General features: G+C 48.0%; 1 protein-coding gene across 17 annotated transcripts in view; it reads left to right on the top strand.

Annotated features, from left to right (window-relative positions):
* The window catches only part of pak5 (p21 protein (Cdc42/Rac)-activated kinase 5), a 368,873-nt gene extending 351,343 nt beyond the window's left edge, over positions 1 to 17,530 (top strand). For all 17 annotated transcript variants that reach the window (XM_038806536.1, XM_038806563.1, XM_038806520.1 and 14 more), the window contains one exon: positions 16,333 to 17,530. In XM_038806536.1, the coding sequence (XP_038662464.1) occupies positions 16,333 to 16,488 (156 nt within the window). In that variant the 3' untranslated portion in view covers positions 16,489 to 17,530. The remainder of the gene's footprint in view (positions 1 to 16,332) is intronic.
* The last annotated feature ends 304 nt before the right edge of the window (positions 17,531 to 17,834 follow it).

Genomic DNA, 17,834 nt, shown 5'->3' with positions numbered 1-17,834 from the left:
ATGTTGCCAGATCAGCTTTCACTCTCCCCACCAAACTAGAAATGTTGCACCTAAGGAACCCCCCTCACTCCTGGGCAACCTGCATCCCCAGGTATTTGAAGTGAGTCCCTGCCCTACGGAATGGCAGCCCCCCTCCCCACCCCTGCCCCCATCCCCGGCTGAGACACCACAAAATACTCACTCTTGTCTGGATTTAATTTGTACCCCGAGAAAGACCCAAACACTCGAAGCAGCTCCAATATTCCCGCTATTGACACACTCAGTTCCGACATGTATAACAACAAGTTCTCGGCATATAAGGACACCCTATGCTCTATTCTCACACACCCGCCCCCGCCCCCCGCACTATCCTTTTCCATACCCCCGAATTTCTTAATACGATGGCCAACGGCTCAATCGTGAGTGCAAACAGCAGAGGGGACATAGGACATCCCTACCTAGTCCCACGGTGGAGAGAAAAGTATCTCGAGCTGATGTAATTTGTGCGGACAAGCGCCCTCGGCTCCTTATATAGTAGCTTTACCCAGTCCACAAATCTTGATCCAATCCCAAACCGCTCCAGAACAGCCATCAATTACCCCTATTCTACCCGGTCAAATGCTTTCTCGGCATCCAATGCCACAACCACCTGTTTCCTTCCCCTCTGCCGGTGCCATAACGACGTTCAATACCCTTCTAATGTTTGAAAAGAGCTGCCTCCCTCTCACGAATCCCATCTGACCTTCACCTATCATCTTCGGGAGGCACTCCTCCAGCCGAACCGCCAGTACCTTCGCCAATACTTTTGCGTCCACGTAAAAGTGAAATGGGCCTATACGACCCACACTCCGTTGGATCCTTATCTTTCTTAAGCAGCAGGGAAATCGATGCCTGCCACAAAGTTTGTGGTAACACCCCCTTCCCTATCGCCTCCTCAAACATCCCCACCATCAGGGATGCCAGCTTATTCTTGAATTTTTATAATATTCCACCGGAAAGCCATCTGGCCCTGGCACCTTCCCCGACTGCATCCTCCCAATCGCATCCTTTATCTCCTGCTCCACTATTGCTCCTTCTAATGTAGCCCTGTTCCCCTCCCCTAACCTCGGGTACTCCAGCCCATCTAGAAATTCCTGCATCACACGATCTCCCCCGGGTGGCTCTGACCTGTGCAACCTTTCATAAAATTCCTCAAAAACCTTGTTAATCAGATCCGGAGCCACCACCAACTTCCCTGCCCTGTCCTGCACCTGAATAATTTCCCTTGCCGCCACCTCCCTCCGCAATTAACCCGCTAACCTGCCTTCTCTCCATGCTCGTAAACTGCACCCCTTGCTCACCTCAGTTGGCGCACCGCCTTCCTGGTAGATAGTCGGTCAAAGCTCGCCTGTAGTTCCTTCCTCTTTTCCAACTTTGCTGGGTCCCCATCTTCTGCATAACTCCTATTTACCTCCAGCATCTCATCTATTACCCTCTGCCGCTCCAACCTCTCCTCTTTGACCACCCTGGCCTAAAATAAGATCACCTCACCCCTCACCACCGCCTTTAGGGCCTCCGAGACAACTAGCTTTGACACCTCACCTGTACAGTTGAATCCTACATATTCCTCAATTACCTTTTCAATTTTGTCACAGAACCCTTAGTCCCCCAACAGTCCCACATCTAATTTCCACCCCGCCCTCTGTGCTACCCCTTCTCCGGTACCATATCCACCCAATGCAGAGCATGATCTGATACTGCAATTGCCGAGTATTCTGACCCCTTAACCCCAGCCAACAAAGCCTTCCCCACCATGACAAAGTCGATCCGCGAGTATACCTTATGGACTGCCGAGAAAAAACGATTACTCCCGCTCCCTCGGGTGCAGAAACCCCAAGGTCCACCCCTTCCATTTCCACCATTAGCCCAGCCAGCGCCTTCGCTGCCCCACACCCCCACCCCCCCCTCACCGCCCCCCCGATGGGACCAGCGAGCACGGCTGTGACCTGTCCAACTTTGGCTCCTGCACCAAGTTCCAGGCCCCCCCCACTATCAGTTTGTGTATGTCCAAGTCGGGGATGGCCCCAAGCACCTTCTTCGCAAATCCTACATCGTCCCAATTGGGTCTGTATACACTTACCAGCGCCACTAACCTCCCCTGCAGCACCCCTGTCACAATCACTTATCTATCCCCCTGATCTGCAACCACATTCTCCATCTGGAAGCGTACTCCTTTGCTGACCAACACCACTACCCCTCGAGCCCTTCCGTCAAATCCAGAGTGAAACTGACTAACCAAGCCCTTTTTTAAGTCTCACCTGGTCCTTCACCCTCGAGTGAGTCTCCTGCAGCAATGCCACATCGGCTTTCAAACGATTAAGATGCACAAGCACCCTTGACTCCTTGACTGGACATCCTAACCCCCTGACGTTCCACGTGACTATCCTAACTGGGGGACGTTCACTCCCCCCCCCCCCCCCCCCCTCTCCCTTCTTATCCATCATCATCATACCACCGGGCCCTGCCCCATGAGCCTGACCCGCCCCTATCCATTATTAACATCGAACCCCTTCCCCCTTCCCAGAATCCCCACTGTCAGAAACCTTATTGAACACAGTATTGCTTATGTGCCGTGGGCTAGGAGATGCAATTGGTATTGCTGTTAGCAGTCTGTTAGAAGCCTAGGCAAATGCAGTGACGACTTGACAGCCACTGGCACAGCACAGCTGCCTGGATCAGTGAGTCCAGTTGTAGAATATGCGCTGGACAATGGTCGCCTGCAAAACGCCTTTTGTGAGCAGTGCCCTCCGACCTACTGTCTTCATTTGGTTATTGGGGCTGCTCCTCCTGCTTTTCCTCCTCTTCCAGCTGTTCCAGCATCCAAAGCAATGGATACCCATGTTGAGCTGTGAGGAGTTCATAAGGCAATCAAAGGCAAAAACAAGTCATTACTAAACTTAAAAATCCCTTGAAAACCCAGTGATTACAGAAGGGCATGGCTTGCTGTAATGTGAGTGCCTCTTAAATAGTGCTCCCAGTGAGACAGTATCTGAAGCCAATCCCATGAGATTTTACTCAGAAGGTTGACCACTGGGCAGTGTTCATGATCTTGTTATGATCCCAGTTGGTGTTATAACTGGATGGGAAGATCCCAGAATCTAACCTTGGCTCAAAGACTGTAACTTTTTCAAATTAAACATGGAGGAATGGAATCACAGGACTGCTAATTAGTTTTAACGAGAAAAAATGTATTAGCATGAAAAAATTGGATTATGGTACAATAATCCTTTACTCCCCTTTTATATTAACAATTACACACAAATTTTAAGATGATCATGGATTGCAAAGTATATATTAAGCTCCAATGGTCTCAATAATCCACAAAGTCCCTTTAAAGCACACAAGATGACTGTGGTCAGACTTACTCCTCTCTGAACCCAAGTAAATGTCTGTGAATTTCTCCTCAAAATCCCCCCAGACGATTCTTATACCATGAGCCAGCTTGTCTCACTGAACTCCGACTTCCAGACAAATAATTTCAAATGTCACTTTTAAATTATGCTTTCCCTCCGCTGCTTCCATCAAGGTTTCACTTTCAGGTTTTATACCTCTCCCTTCAGGTTTCTTTTGTCTTAAAGGCTTCCACACAAACTCCGAGGTCCAGCCACCAATTTGCACAATTATTTCAAATAATGTCTCCCAAACTAGTAATTTCTCGCAAACCATAGCACTACTGCAGATATCTTTCCATCCTCTCACAACCCCAATGCCTTTTCAATTCTCTGTGATTTTACTGAATGTAAACTGCTCTGGTTCCTCTGTTCTGTTAACTCCGGAATGCTTGGAAACGTCCCTTAATTTCTCCAGTTTCCTTAACTAGCTGGACTTTTGGTTTCCGGCATCTATTTTCCTAACCTTTACTCCACAGTATGGTGTTTCTTCTAGCAAGACTAAGAGAGATGTTCCTTCTTTAGCCTTCTAACACCAACTGCATCTTGCATAGCTGAGAGCCACCTTCTCTCTCACTACATATCACCAACTGCAATTAAATTAACTAAACTAAGGCTTAAAAGCTTCCCTATCTTACAAGGACCTAGTTGCTAAGCAACCACTGCTGGTTCATTTACTCTCACACCGTAGGCCTCCCTAAGCATAATAGAATCACAGTTGTTATTGAAACCAACCCCCATACAAACAAACACATTTGTCCAGCATGAATCTAACTATAGGCTTTACCCTTCCAGGCACAGAAACATTAAATTAAACCCACTTAAAAACTGTACCTTATTTTTAATGTTTACCAATATAAATCCCTTAAACCTACCTTTATTTTGCTAACAATCAGCCAAATCACAACAGCATGTGGGGTGGGTGACTTTCTGCTACCAGTTTTGCAGTGTGGGTTTGCCGGCAGGAGCATAAAATCTCGCAAGACACCCAAATCGCATTTCATACTGATGTAAAGCATGATGTAATTGGGCAGATCCCCTACCAGTGTCGTAATGGGATTCCAGGCATTTGGCATCAAAAACATCATCACAATGCAGGGCACGGTAGCACAGTAGTTAGCACAGTTGCTTCACAGCTCCAAGGTCCCAGGTCCGATTCCCGGCTTAGGTCACTGTCTGTGTGGAGTTAGCACATTCTCCTTGTGTCTGCATGGGTTTCCTCTGCGTGCTCCGGTTTCCTCCCACAGTCTAAAGATGTGCAGGTTAGGTGGATTGGCCATGCTAAATTGCCCTTGGTGTCCAAAAAAGGTTGGGTTACTGGGTGATAGGGTGGAGGTGTAGGCTTAAGTAGGGTGCTCTTTCCAAGGGCCGGTGCAGACTTGATGGGCCGAATGGCCTCCTTGTGCATTGTTAATTCTATGATTCTACGATATACATTTCTACATCATCATCAGGCCTCTGCGCCTGAATCATTCTCTCCCCTCCCCATAGGCAAGTCCATTTGTCTCGGCATGGGGGAAGTCTGATGTGAATTGCAACTGATCTACTACAGTGTGCACTTGGTGGGCAGGCCTCCCTTTTAGGAGCTCAGGTGAGTATTGCTCGGGGGGGGGGGGGGGGGGGGGGGGTGTTCATACCCAGGCAGTGTCGGAAGGGTTGCCTGGGGATTGGGGTTGGGGGGGGGGGGGGGCATATGAACTTCAGTGCATTGCGGCTGCCTTTAAAAATGGCGTCCCAATCTTTAATAAACTATGTTGCTGATGGGTGTGCTCAATCAGACTCTAATTTGTAAGCACTGATAAGGCTTCCAGTATGTATCACGGCTACAAGAATGAGGTCTGTAGTTTCAATGACAGCCAGTGTTGCTACTGGGCAGGGTGAATTTAAATCAAGCCCATAGACATAACTGAAAATCTGATATAAATCAGATCCTCAAGCTAATTAGACACGAAAGGTTATTCAATATCTATAAATCTCTTATCAACTCTATAATGCCACTTCATGATCAATTCGTACAGCATTTTGTAAAGTCAGAATTGCACATCATGGCATGTTTTAATTAAAACTGCGTACAGTATTCCTTTTTTGATTTTGAGACCTTAAAGATATATTATTTATCATTCATTTTGGGGCTTTCTATCATGTTCTTGTGATGTAATATCTTCATTGAGTTTTTCAATGTGAGCATGACTCAAACGCTGAGAAGAAATTTAATTGAAACAACACCTTTTAGATCAAGGATGATTACCTGTGAAGTGTAATTAATGTTGGTAATTGAATTCTAGTCCTTTGCTTATCTTCTGCTCTAACTAGAGGTCAATCTTGTCTTTAGGCAAATATGCAAATAGTTAACTTTATTTTTAGGTGTGTAGGCAAATTCCTTGCACTGGATTGGCTCAAGAAATTTGCAGTTAAATAGCGACAAATCACAAACAGTTAAGCCAATTAGCACGCAGAAACCAGGAATCAATAGTCAGCTGTCAAACAACTTCCATTTAAAAATAACCAACCAAAGAAACAAAGTGGAATCAATCAAATAAAATATTATAGCAAAATATGTATTATTTTTTTAGAATATATTTTATTGAGGCATTTATAATTTTAACATTTTAAACAACAGTGAAATCCAACACATGCAAAAATCCCAAAGTAACATACCCAACACCCCCCAGCCCTTAACCCTAACTAGCCAGACATTAGATTCCCTGCCTTTATTCGTCACTTCCCTGCCCCCCCTTCTCTTCCCCCCCCCCCCCCCCCCTTTCTGCTGATGGTCAATTTTCCTTGAAGAAGTCGATGAACGGCTGCCACCTCCGAGCGAACCCCTGTAATGAACCCCTTAAGGCAAACTTAATTTTCTCTAGCCTAAGAAACCCTGCCATGTCACTGACCCACACCCCTGAATTTGGAGGCTCCGAGTCCCTCCATCCCAGCAAAATCCGTCTCCGGACCACCAGGGAGGCAAAGGTCAAAATGTCGGCCTCTCCAAATTTCTCTATCCCTAACCGCTGCCACCTCCTGAATCCACTGTCCACCCTCTCTCCCCCCCCCAGAGCAAAACGGTGGTTATCATAGATCGGTGACTACACCAATTCCCCCTCCAAACTCATGTGCTGCCGCCATTGCCTCCACACTCTCAGGGCTGCCACTACCACTGGCCGTGTGGAGTACCGAGCCGCCGAGAATGGCAGAGGTGCCGTTAACAAAGCCTTCAGACTCGTGCCCTTACAAGATGCCGCCTCCACTCGCTCCCACACCGGACCCTCCCCCACTACCCATTTCCTAACCATCGATATATTAGCCGCCCAGTAGTAATTAATAAAGTTCGGAAGGGCCATCCTCCCTCCCCGCGTCCCCCGCTCAACAAGGACCTTCTTCACTATCGGGGCTTTCTCAGCCCATATAAAACCCGAGATCGCCGCATTCATCTTCCTAAACCCTCCTCCTCCTCCACTTTGAAAGCCCCTCCCTGCCAGCAGTATAATCCCCCCCCCACCCACCTCACTCCCACTCCCCGTCCCCACATTGATCTTCAGCTAACCCCCTCACTTTGCTTTCGTGAACTAGCCCGCCCAGCTAGCCTAGCAGCCCCCGCCCATGGTGCCTACCATCCTACCCCCCCACTAATTCCCCCCCCCCGCTCTTAGTGCAAACAGTCAAAATGAAGGCAAGAAGTCAAAACAAACAATCCCTCCCAATGTCTGAACACAAAGGCCCACCCCTCATCCCTTAACAAAGCACAGTTCCCGACCTAACCCCAAACAGAACCGAAAAACGGGGAAAAAACCCGAAAGAGATCCAAACAACATAACCCAAAGTTTTTCATAATATAGTTCAGTTCTCCTCAATCAAAGTTCAAGGTCATCCTTCTCCTGCCAATCCATTCTCCTTCATTAAGTCTGCTACCTCCTCCGCCAAGCCAAAGTACAACTCCCGGACCCCTTAGGTCACCCATAGGCAGACCATGTACAGTAGTCTGAACTTTTTGCCCTTATTGTACAGGGCCGACTTGACCTTATGAAAACTCACCCTACTCTTTGTGAGCTCTGCTCCCAGGTCTTGGTACACCCGAATCTCCACATCTTCCCAAGTGCATCGCCTTGTCTGCCTGGCCCACCTCGTGATGAGTTCCTTGTCCAGGAACCGATGCAATCACTCCACTATCGCCCTCGGTGGCTCGCACCCCTGGGGTTTGCGCATCACTACCCTGTGGGCTTCAAAGGCCGGTCAAACGCACCTTCCCGAAGCAGCTTCTCCAGCATCTTCCCAACGTACGCACCCACATCCGATCCTTCGATTCCCTCCGGCAGACCCACGATCAGATGTTCAGCTTCTGAAATCGGTTCTCCAGGTTGTCCACTTTCTCCAGCAGTCACTTCTGCTGGTCACGTGTCAGCCCAATTTCTGCTGCCGTCGAGGTGGACTGTTCCTCCTGCTCCCCTGCCAGCTCCTCCAGCCTCTGGGATCGTCTGTCCCTTGGCCTCCAGTCTCGTCTCCACGCAGTCGACCACCTCCTTGATCGAGCCCACCTCCCGAGCCAGGTCCTCCACACTTTCCTTCCGCTATTGGGTGAACTTATAATTCAGGAAGCTCACCACCTGGTCTATCAACCACTGAGCCGACAGGGCGAGACCCTGCACATCCGCCATCTCCGCATGCGTTGTCTGCTTCTCGCTCACCTCAACCAACTGATTCGCATTTTTCTGGGCACTTCTGGACCGCAGCTCCATAAACTAGGGGGTCACTTTCTTCTGCTCTCACTTCTACACCTTTATCTTGCAAATTTCCTGCGACAAACTGACATAAAGGCCACAAAAAGACCACCATGAGCAGAAGCTGCCAAATATGCGACCTCTCACTCCATGGTCGCCACCGGAAGTCGGCATTGCAAAATATTTTTAACTGCCTATTTGCATTCTCCACTAGCTTAGACAGGTTACTTCTGCAGGTGAAGATATTAAGAAATTACGGCCGGAATTTACCGGCTGTTCACGCGAGCGGGATCCTCTGGTCGCACCAATGGCACACAATCGCCTCGGGTTGCCCGACGATAAGGGGTGCATGCAACGGGAAATCCCGCTGACAATGGCGGGACCAGAAGATGCTGCTCGTGGGCCAGCTCTGCCACCGAAAATCCCGCCCTACAAGATTTGCAAACAAATAATTAAACTTGCCTATCCAATTTAATTTCCTGTGTTTAATTATTTGTTTATCATCAAATATCTCAACCTCTCTGAAAAGCTGAAAATTTGAAGTTCATATCTTTGCCAGAAACATCACAGTGAGATGAAGTGATATAAATTACCTCTCAATTTACCGAGCACTTATATCTATAATTTGCCGCATGTTGCAATTGGACTGCAGAGAAAAATGTAACATGCTTCAGATTTTAATCGGTGCTACAAATCTGCAGTGCAGGTTAAAGCCTGAAGAAAGAAAGGCTATGGGTAGTAACTTAAAGGGCAAGATCTTCCGGCTGTTCACGCCAACGGGACCTTCCAGTCCTGCCAACGCCACACCCCTGCTGTGGGTTGTCCGGCAGAGGAGGGATGGATTCAATGAGAAATCCCATTGACAGCGGCGGGATCAGATGATCCTGCTGCCGTCCAACAGCAGGCTCCCTCCTGTCACCGAGAAACATACCACAGGAAGGCCAGTGAATCTCGCCCTCGAACCTCTAAGCAAAATATGAACTATGAAATATTTTATGAAGGTATGTTTTGATAGAAGCACTACTTTCTAGAGATGAATTCTTAAATAATGCTGGGGCTAGATAAGAAATCAGAAAGCGTGCAACACTCAGGTAAAAGACACACACGTGTATGTATATATATGCACACACAGGATAAATAGCACGGAGAGACCATGATCCAGAGAAAAACCATGAGAGAGGAAACCACACACAAGAAGGAAAGATAGTGATCCAGAAACAACTAAGAACAAGACAGGCAAAGAGAATTCAATCCAGAGAAATACACAGACTGGAAGTGAATGGTAGGCAGACAGGGATTGCAGAGAGAGGAGTTGACAAATGCACACAGAATACAGAAGAAAAGCAGAGAAGCACAAAGGCAGAAATTAAAAGTAAAAGGAAGGTTCCAAAATTGAAATGAGAGAATGACATAGCTTCAGAAACAGATGCACAAAGATAAGGTAAAGTCACCATAGTCCCAGATGACAATATGCTGCTTTCCCCTTTGAGGTGGAGAGCTGGTGGTGATTTAACCTGAGGATCACCACACTTCAGGCGAGGGGCATGATTGAGAGGGCGAGGCCTTCATGAATAACCTCAACCAGTATGGGAATTTTACCCACGCTGCTGGCCTTGCTCTCTGCATCACAAACCAGCTGTCTAGCCAAGTGAGCTAAACCAACCCAACAAGGACACATTGAGAGACCAACAATATGGGAAAGAGGGAGAGGACATGAACATATAGAGAGAGAGATTTAGAAAGGCTGTTAGGGAGAGTGATGGAGTTGGAAGTCCCCATTTTAACTTGAAGCAGCAGCCATCCATGTGGGATCCAAGGCAAGAGGAAAACTCTCCTAATTATGACCAGACAAAAACTCAAAGGGGAATTTATCGCCTAGGCTTTGCATATATAAACCTGTCAATCTCCCACTCATTCCCTGTGGGAAGTAGCACTCCGATAAATCACCAAGGGAGGATTTGGGTGGGGCTAGTGGTCAGGTGGGGAGAAGCCTGTGACACATGAGGCTCAAACTTTCAGTGTGGGGCATACAGTGTTCTCCTGCCCTTGCATCTTTGAAACTGTGACTGCTCTTCTTGTCTTGGTGGGAAAGCCACTTACCTCCAGTTACAAAGTAATCTGGAATGACGCTTCCGGTGGCGGCCATGAAGGAGTACATTGCACATTTGGTGGCTCCAGTTCGGGTCGGACCTTTAGACCTTTTCCCCGATTTTTTTTCTCGGATTTTACTCAGAAAATTGATGGTGGACATAATTGTGAGAAGGAATCCCACATCAGTGCATGGAGAGGCATACCAGGTGTGCTCGCAAAGGAAGAAATAGGCGAACAGAGAGGTCCTGGGTTGAAGCTGCAGCGGGAGAAGGAATGGCGGATGACCGGAGTCCTGGCTCGACTGCTCAGCGGTTGACGGAGCAGTTGATGCAATTTATACAAGAGGGCTTCGCCAAGCAGAAACAGGAATGCTTGGACCCGATTAGGGAATCGATTGCTCGGCTGGAACAGAGCTTGGATGCTCAAGATCGGGCGATCCAGAAGTGGAGAATGCACTGACCGAGCATGAGGAACACCAAACAGCAGTGGAGGTGGGGATGCTGAGAGACCAGCAGAAAAGGGTCCAGGAGAAGGTGGAGGATCTAGAGAATAGGTCCCACCAGCAGAACTTGAGGATCATTGGTCTCCCGGGGGGTCCGAAGGAGCGGACGCAGGGGCTTAGTGGGCATGTTCGAGAAGCTAATGGGGAATAGGACGTTCATCCGACCCTTGGAGGTGGACAGGGATCACAGAGTGCTAGCAAAGAAGCCGCGTGTAGGCGACCACCCGAGGGAGATGGTGGTGAGATTCCACAGGTATCTGGACAAGGAGCGTATTTTGCAGTGGGCCAGGCAGACACGGAGCTGTAAGTGGTAGAATAGCATCCTGCGTATCTACCAAGATCTGAGCGCGGACGTAGCCAGGAGAAGAGCATGGTTCAACCAAGTAAAGTCGACCCTTTTCAGAAGAAGTTTCAACTGCTGTATCCGGCCTGTCTTTGGGTCACTTATGAGGAGTAATATTTCTACTTTGAGTCATCCAAGGAAGCAATAGACTTTGCCAGAAGGAAAGGGCTGGCAGTGGACTGAGGTGTTTGAACTTTGCTGCAGGTTTCACGTAAAAAAAAAAATTTTGTTTATGGACTATATCTGTAATGCCTTCTGTATTGATCCTGGGCCTGCCGCATATTTGTGTAAGTTAAAGTTTGCATTTGTACTGTTGTGGGATGGAGGTGTAAATTTTCGATGTGGGTTTTTTGCTTTTCTTTGTGTTTCTTTCGGTCAACTGGGCTGGGATTGTTTTCATTTGTATATGTGTGGTCGAGCGGGGGTGGAGAACAATAAGTAGGAAAATGTCTGGCGCCATGGGCGGAGGCAACCAAGCTAGCTGGGCGGGCTGGCTCACAGAAGCGCAGTGGAGGGTGAGCAGATGTTATGCTTGTTGAAGGGGGCAGTTTGTATAATGCTGTTAATGGGAGGGGGGACTTTTCCTGGAGGACAAAAGGGAGGTCGAGGACGGATGCTGCCTGGGGGCGGGCCTGCGGATGCGCGGGGCACGGGCTGGAGACTGGCCCAAGAAAGGTGATGGCCGATCGGCGGAGGGGGGAGCAAGAAGTCCCCCAACCAGGCTGATCACATGGAACGTTAGAGAGATAAATGGGCCGGTTTACGCGTGTTTGCGCATTTGAGGGTATTGAAGGCGGACGTGGCAATGTTACAGGAGACGCATCTTGGGGTAACCAATCAGATTAGATTAAGGAAGGGATGGGTCGGACAGGTATTTCACTCGGGGTTGGACACTAAGACTAGAGGGGTCGCGATCCTGATTAAAAAGCGAGTGTCATTTGAGGCGGGAAGAATAGTCGTGGATGTGGGAAGCCATTACATCATGGTTAGTAGGAAGCTGGAAGGGCTGCCGGTGATACTCGTGAATGTGTACGCGCCAAATTGGGATGATGTGGAGTTCATAAGGAGGATGTTGGGGAAGAACCTGGATCTGGATTTGCATAAGTTGGTCATTGGGGGGGACTTCATTGACCCATGGCTAGACCAGTCAAGCTCAAGGACAGGCAGGGTGCCAGCAATGGCAAAGGAGCTAAATGGGTTTATGGGGCAGATGGGGGGAATGGACCCATGGAGGTTTGGGCAGCTGAGAGTAAAGGAGTTCTCCTTTTACTCACACATGCATAAAGTGTACTTCAGGAGCGACTTCTTCATCTTGAACAGGGATTTACTGATGGGGGTAGTGAGTATTCAGCGATCACGGTCTCGGATCATTCCCCGCACTGAGTGGACCTACAGGTGAGCGAAGAGGGGAGCCAATATCTACATTGGAGAATGGATGTCGGACTGTTAGCGGATGAAGAGATGTGCGGGCGAGTGAGGAAATGTATCCAGGACTATCTGGAAGTTAATGATATGGGGGAAGCCTCAGCTGCAATGGTCTGGGAGGCACTGAAGGTGATGGTCAGAGGGGAGCTGATCTTGATACAAGCCCACAGGACGAAGGTAGACAGAGCATAAATGGACCGACTGACAAGGGAAATACTTCAGGTCGGCAGGAGATATGCGGAGACCCCAGAGGCAGGGCTTTTAAGGGAACAACGGATCTACAGATGGAGTTTGGCTTGTTAAGTACAGGGAAGGCGGTGGAGCAGCTGAGGAGGGTGATATATGAATATGGAGAGAAGGCCAGCAGAATGCTTGCGCAGCAGCTCAGAAAGAGGGAGGCAGCCAGGGAGATTGGAAAAGTAAGGGACAGGGATGGGAACCTGGTCAGAGATTCAGTGGGGTTAATAGGGCATTCAAGGAGTTTTATAGGAGGCTGTATGAGTCGGAACCCCCAGCTGGGCCGGAGGGGATTAGACAATTCTTAGGGGAGCTGAGGTTCCTGAAGGTGGATGAAGGATTGGTAGAAGGATTGGTAGAAGGGCTGGGGGCCCTAATCGGAATGGAAGAAATAGCAGAATGGCTGAAGGCCATGCAGTCGGGCAAAGCCCCGGGACCAGACGGGTACCCAGTGGAGTTTTATAAAAAGGTCTCTGGGATGCTGGGGCCTCTGCTGAGGAGGACATTTAATGAGGCAAGGGAGAGAGGGGGGCTTCCCCCGACGATGTCACAGGCCACGATCTCACTTATCCTGAAGCGGGATAAGGACCCGGAGCTATGCGGATCCTATAGACCGATCTCCTTATTAAATGTGGCGCCAAACTGTTGGCCAAAATCTTGTCCTCTAGGATCAAAGACTGCGTTCCGGACATGATTGGGGAGGACCAGACGGGATTCATTAAGGGCAAGCAGTTGGCAGCCAACGGGGCAGCAGGGTAGCATGGTGGTTAGCATAAATGCTTCACAGCTCCAGGGTCCCAGGTTCGATTCCCGGCTGGGTCACTGTCTGTGTGGAGTCTGCACGTCCTCCCCCTGTGTGCGTGGGTTTCCTCCGGGTGCTCCGGTTTCCTCCCACAGTCCAAAGATGTGCTGGTTAGGTGGATTGGCCAGGCTAAATTGCCCTTAGTGTCCTAATAAAAGTAAGGTTAAGGGGGCGGTTGTTGGGTTACAGGTATAGGGTGGATACGTGGGTTTGAGTAGGGTGATCATGGCTCGGCACAACATTGAGGGCCGAAGGGCCTGTTCTGTGCTGTACTGTTCTATGTTCTATGTAAGAAGGCAGCTGAATGTGAGCATGATGCCCCCAGAGGGTAGGGACATAGAGATAGTGGTCGCAATGGACGCAGAGAAGGCATTTGATCGGGTGGAATGGACCTATCTATGGGAGGTGCTGGGACGGTTTGGACGGGGCTTCATCGACTGGGTTAGGCTGCTGTATCAGGCGCCTGTGGCGACAAACAGGTTGACATCGGGCTATTTTAGGCTGCACCGGGGGACGAGGCAGGGATGCCCCCTTTACCCACTGCTGTTCACGCTGGCCATAGAGCTGCTGGCAATTGCGCTGAGAGCCTCAAGGGGCTGGTTTGGGGAGGGGTGGAACACAGAGTCTCGTTAGATGCAGATGACCTGCTACTATATGTTTCGGACCAATTAGAAGGGATGGGAGAAATTGAGGATTCTGGGGGAATTTGGCCGGTTTTTGAGTTATAAATTGAACATGTGGAAAAGTGAGATGTTCGCGATCCAGGCAAGGGGGCAGGGGAGGTGGCTGTGGGAGCTGCCGTTTAGAGTGATAGGGGAAGCTTTCGGTACCTAGGCATCCAGGTTGCATGGGAATGGCTACATGAGTTAAATTTGACCTGTGTGTAGTAGACCAAATGAAGTAAGGAGATGCGACTGGGGGAGCTGCCGTTTAGAGTGGAAGGGGGAAGCTTTCGGTACCTAGGCATCCAGGTGGCATGGGAATGGGAACAGCTACATAAGTTAAATTTGACCTGTGTAGTAGACCAAATGAAGTAAGACTTCGAAGGTGGGACATGCTCCCGCTATCATTGGCTTAGAGGGTACAGACAGTGAAAATGACAGTCCTCCCAGGATTCCTGTTTGTGTTTCAGTGCCTTCCCATCCATATTCCACGGACCTTCTTTAAACGGTTTAGCAAGGTGATCTCTGGCTTTGTATGGGCGGGCAAGACCCCGCGAATATAAAAGGGGATGCTGAAGTGTAGCTGGGGGGGAGGGCGGACTGGCGCTGCCAAACTTTAGTCATTATTATTGGGTGGCAAATATAGCCATTATTAGGAAGTGGTTGGGGGGAGGGGGGGTCGATGTGGGAGCGAGTAGAGGCGGCATCATGTAAGGGCAGGAATTTGGGGTTCATTGGTAATGACGTTTCTGCCGGCACGGTACTCCACCAGTCCCGTGGTGGCGGCCCTGAGAGTCTGGGGGCAATGGAGGAAGCAGAGGGAGAATTGGTCTGGTCTCCAATCTGCAATACCCATCGGTTTGCCCCGGGGAAGCTGGATGGAGGGTTTCAGAGATGGCAAAGAGCAGGGATTGAGAGGATGGAGATCTGTTTATAGAGGGGAGCTATCCCAGCCTGAGGGAGTTGGCGGCAAAATTTGAATTGACGGGTGGAAATGAGTTTAGGTACCTGCAGGTGTGAGATTTCCTCACACACTTCCAGGCAGTCAACCTGCCTGGTCCTACCACCAAGGGGGATACAGGACACGGTAGTTTCCAGAATTTGGGTGGGAGAAGGGAGGGTTTCGGACATTTATAAAGAACTCATGGGGTCAGAGGAAACGCAGAAGAGGAGCTGAAACACAAATGGGAAGAGGAGTTAGGAGGAGAGATAGAGGATGGTCTCTGGGCGGATGCGTTGAGTAGTCAACAACATGTGCCAGGCTCAGCCTGATACAGTTTAAGGTCGTTCACCGGGCACACATGACAGTGGCCCAGATGAGCAGGTTCTTTGGGGTAGAAGACAGGTACGCAAGGTGTGCAGGAGGACCAGCGAACCATGTTCATATATTCTGGGCATGCCTGAAGCTGAGGGGATTCTGGCAGGAGTTTGCAGATGTCATGTCCAAGGTGTTAAAAACAAGGGTGGCACCGAGTCCAGAGGTGGCGATTTTCGGAGTGTCGGAAGATCCGGGAATCCTGGAGGAGAAAGAGGCAGACGTTCAGGCCTTTGCCTCCCTGGTAGCCCGGAGACGGATACTGAGAAATGAAAATTGCTTATTGTCACAAGTAGGCTTCAAATGAAGTTACTGTGAAAAGCCCCTGTCACCACATTCTGGCGCCTGTTCGGGGAGGCTGTTACTGGAATTGTACCGTGATGCTGGCCTGCCTTGGTCTGCTTTCAAAGCCAGCAATTTAGCCCTGTGCTAAACAGCCGATTTAGCTTGGAGGGACTCGAAGTCCCCGAAGTCAGAGACCTGGCCTACTGACATGGCTGGCTTCTCTGGAGAAAATCAAGTTTGCCCTGAGAGGGTCAATGTCAGGGTTCATCCGGAGGTGGCAACCGTTCATTGACTTCTTTGGGGAAAATTAACAGTCAGCAGGGGGGGCGGTGTGGGGTTTAGTTTAGTTTAGATTAGTGTGTTAGAAAGGTGGAACCTGTGAGGGAGGAAGACGGCCTTTGCACTGAGTTTTTATTTATATGTACACTGCTTCTGTTGTTGTTACAAAACCATAATACCTCAATAAAATGTTTATTAAAAAAAAAGTAATCTGGAATATTCTCCATTTTTATAACCTTTATTTCATGTGTTTTTTTTCTGATGTACTTTAGGCTTCATCTGTGCTGCGAGCCTTCCTGGATTTGATGTTAGTAAGGGATCCTTTACAAAGGGCATCCGCACCGGAATTATTAAAGCATTCTTTCCTCAAGCTAGCTGGGCCCCCGTCTTGTATTGTGCCTCTTATGAGACAGTACAGATATCGCTGAATGGAGAAGACCTCTGAGCACATCATTGAAATGAGAATTAAACAACGATAGCACCGGAAAATGTGAAAGAAGAAGATTGGAGGATATGACCGTGAAATCAGATTATGATCTTTCTTGAAACTGTTGGTCAAAGATATACAAAGCAAAATAAAGGAATATGTAACATGTGTTGTACTCCAGTTCCCTGAGCTGCTGGTGTACCAATTCAGGTGCATAGTGCCGCAGTATAATCAATCAGGCAGTCATGAGGTGTATTTCTCATGACTTGGCTGGTGACTTCAAGCAGTACCCTCCGGAGCTTAGTTTCCTCGGGACACCAATTTGTCTGTCTTTCAACATGTGCAGGGGATGGAATTGATATCAGGTTCTAAGGCTCAGACATTGTAATAGATTGCAGCGCATTCAGAACTCTCCTGCAGGGTCCTGCTCAGTGAAATGTATGGAATTTGTATTTCTATAATAATGACTCTTATTTCTTTGGTAAGCACTTTTTCCACACTAGACGTGCAATGTATTTTGGATTGGATTTGTATCTTATCTACATTGGGTTTTTTTTCTGATAAACTAACAGTATTTTGTGGTGAAGTAACTGTTGTGATAGCAATCAGTATTAAGAGTATTTTCAGGGATATTAACAAGACCTTTACATGGGTGGGGGTTTGTCACTTCGTAGGAGGAAATGCTTTCAGTTGCATACATTAACGAACTTGTTCCAAATTTATTTACTGAAACAATTTGTTTCTGACTTGAGGCACTGCATTAACATTAAATAACTTGTTCATTTTGATACATTAACATAATTTGCTTGACCACATGTTACTTTATGATTTTTTAAAAATATTTTTGCTGCTGTCCACTCGTTGGTGAATGTTTATAACATTAAATTAAATGTGATGTTTGTTAAATGTGGTTGCATGTTTTAACAGTCATGCAAAGTTTGATGGAAACTTAGTAAGCTATAGTGCTGCAATAGAGTGAAACTTGTGCACCTCTACAGAGGGAATAAATGATGCTGGTTATTTATTAAAAAATTAATGCCATTGCTTTGTCTCAACATTCATAAAACACAATGAAATATCTAAGTTTGCACTTTACAACATATATAACTGCAGTCAAATAATCAAATTATATCACCTGGGTGCTGTAAGATTGTTGTGGTTATCTTTGTTCTTGTAATTTTGCTATTAACTAGAAAATTGGATGTACCATCAAGGAAGTAAGCAATGAGGAATGGATGTTTTGAATGTCTATGAAATCAAACTCTCACCAAGTTCCATTCATACATCATGCATACATCTGTGCATGCTGACCTAGTTTTTGGTTAAACATTTCAAATCTAAATTTTG

Source organism: Scyliorhinus canicula, chromosome 1, assembly GCF_902713615.1.
Source record: "Scyliorhinus canicula chromosome 1, sScyCan1.1, whole genome shotgun sequence".
Lineage (NCBI taxonomy): Eukaryota > Metazoa > Chordata > Chondrichthyes > Carcharhiniformes > Scyliorhinidae > Scyliorhinus > Scyliorhinus canicula.
This window is presented reverse-complemented; position numbering and strand designations above follow the sequence as displayed.